The 292-nt window shown below is 45.2% G+C and overlaps 1 protein-coding gene across 1 annotated transcript in view; it reads left to right on the top strand.

Moving 5' to 3' along the window:
• LOC115999507 overlaps nucleotides 1–78 on the top strand; it is a 4,557-nt gene extending 4,479 nt beyond the window's left edge. The window contains exon 2 of the mRNA XM_031239355.1: nucleotides 54–78. Coding sequence (XP_031095215.1) covers nucleotides 54–78 — 25 coding nt within the window. The remainder of the gene's footprint in view (nucleotides 1–53) is intronic.
• The last annotated feature ends 214 nt before the right edge of the window (nucleotides 79–292 follow it).

The raw sequence follows: 292 nt of genomic DNA on the forward strand, positions 1-292 counted from the left end.
AAAAAGAACGGTTCGAAGTAAACGTTTTATTTTATTCCAATAACATTCATCAGGCCCTATTACACTTCAAACTACTAACTCCTACTCAAGCATCTAAGTCTCCGAGGACTTCGAGGTCTTGGGATACTCCACTGCTAAAGGAAGCTCATCATCAGGCACAGGGAAGATGGTCATACTTTCTTCCACTAGGACTTGTTTTGGTTGCTTCACGGCATCCTTCTCTTCTTCTCCATCTGACGGAAGGGTTAGTGGATCCTCAACGGTATCCCCAACTTCGTGCCCACGCTCCTTC

The sequence above is a fragment of the Ipomoea triloba genome, chromosome 12, assembly GCF_003576645.1.
Source record: "Ipomoea triloba cultivar NCNSP0323 chromosome 12, ASM357664v1".
NCBI lineage: Eukaryota > Viridiplantae > Streptophyta > Magnoliopsida > Solanales > Convolvulaceae > Ipomoea > Ipomoea triloba.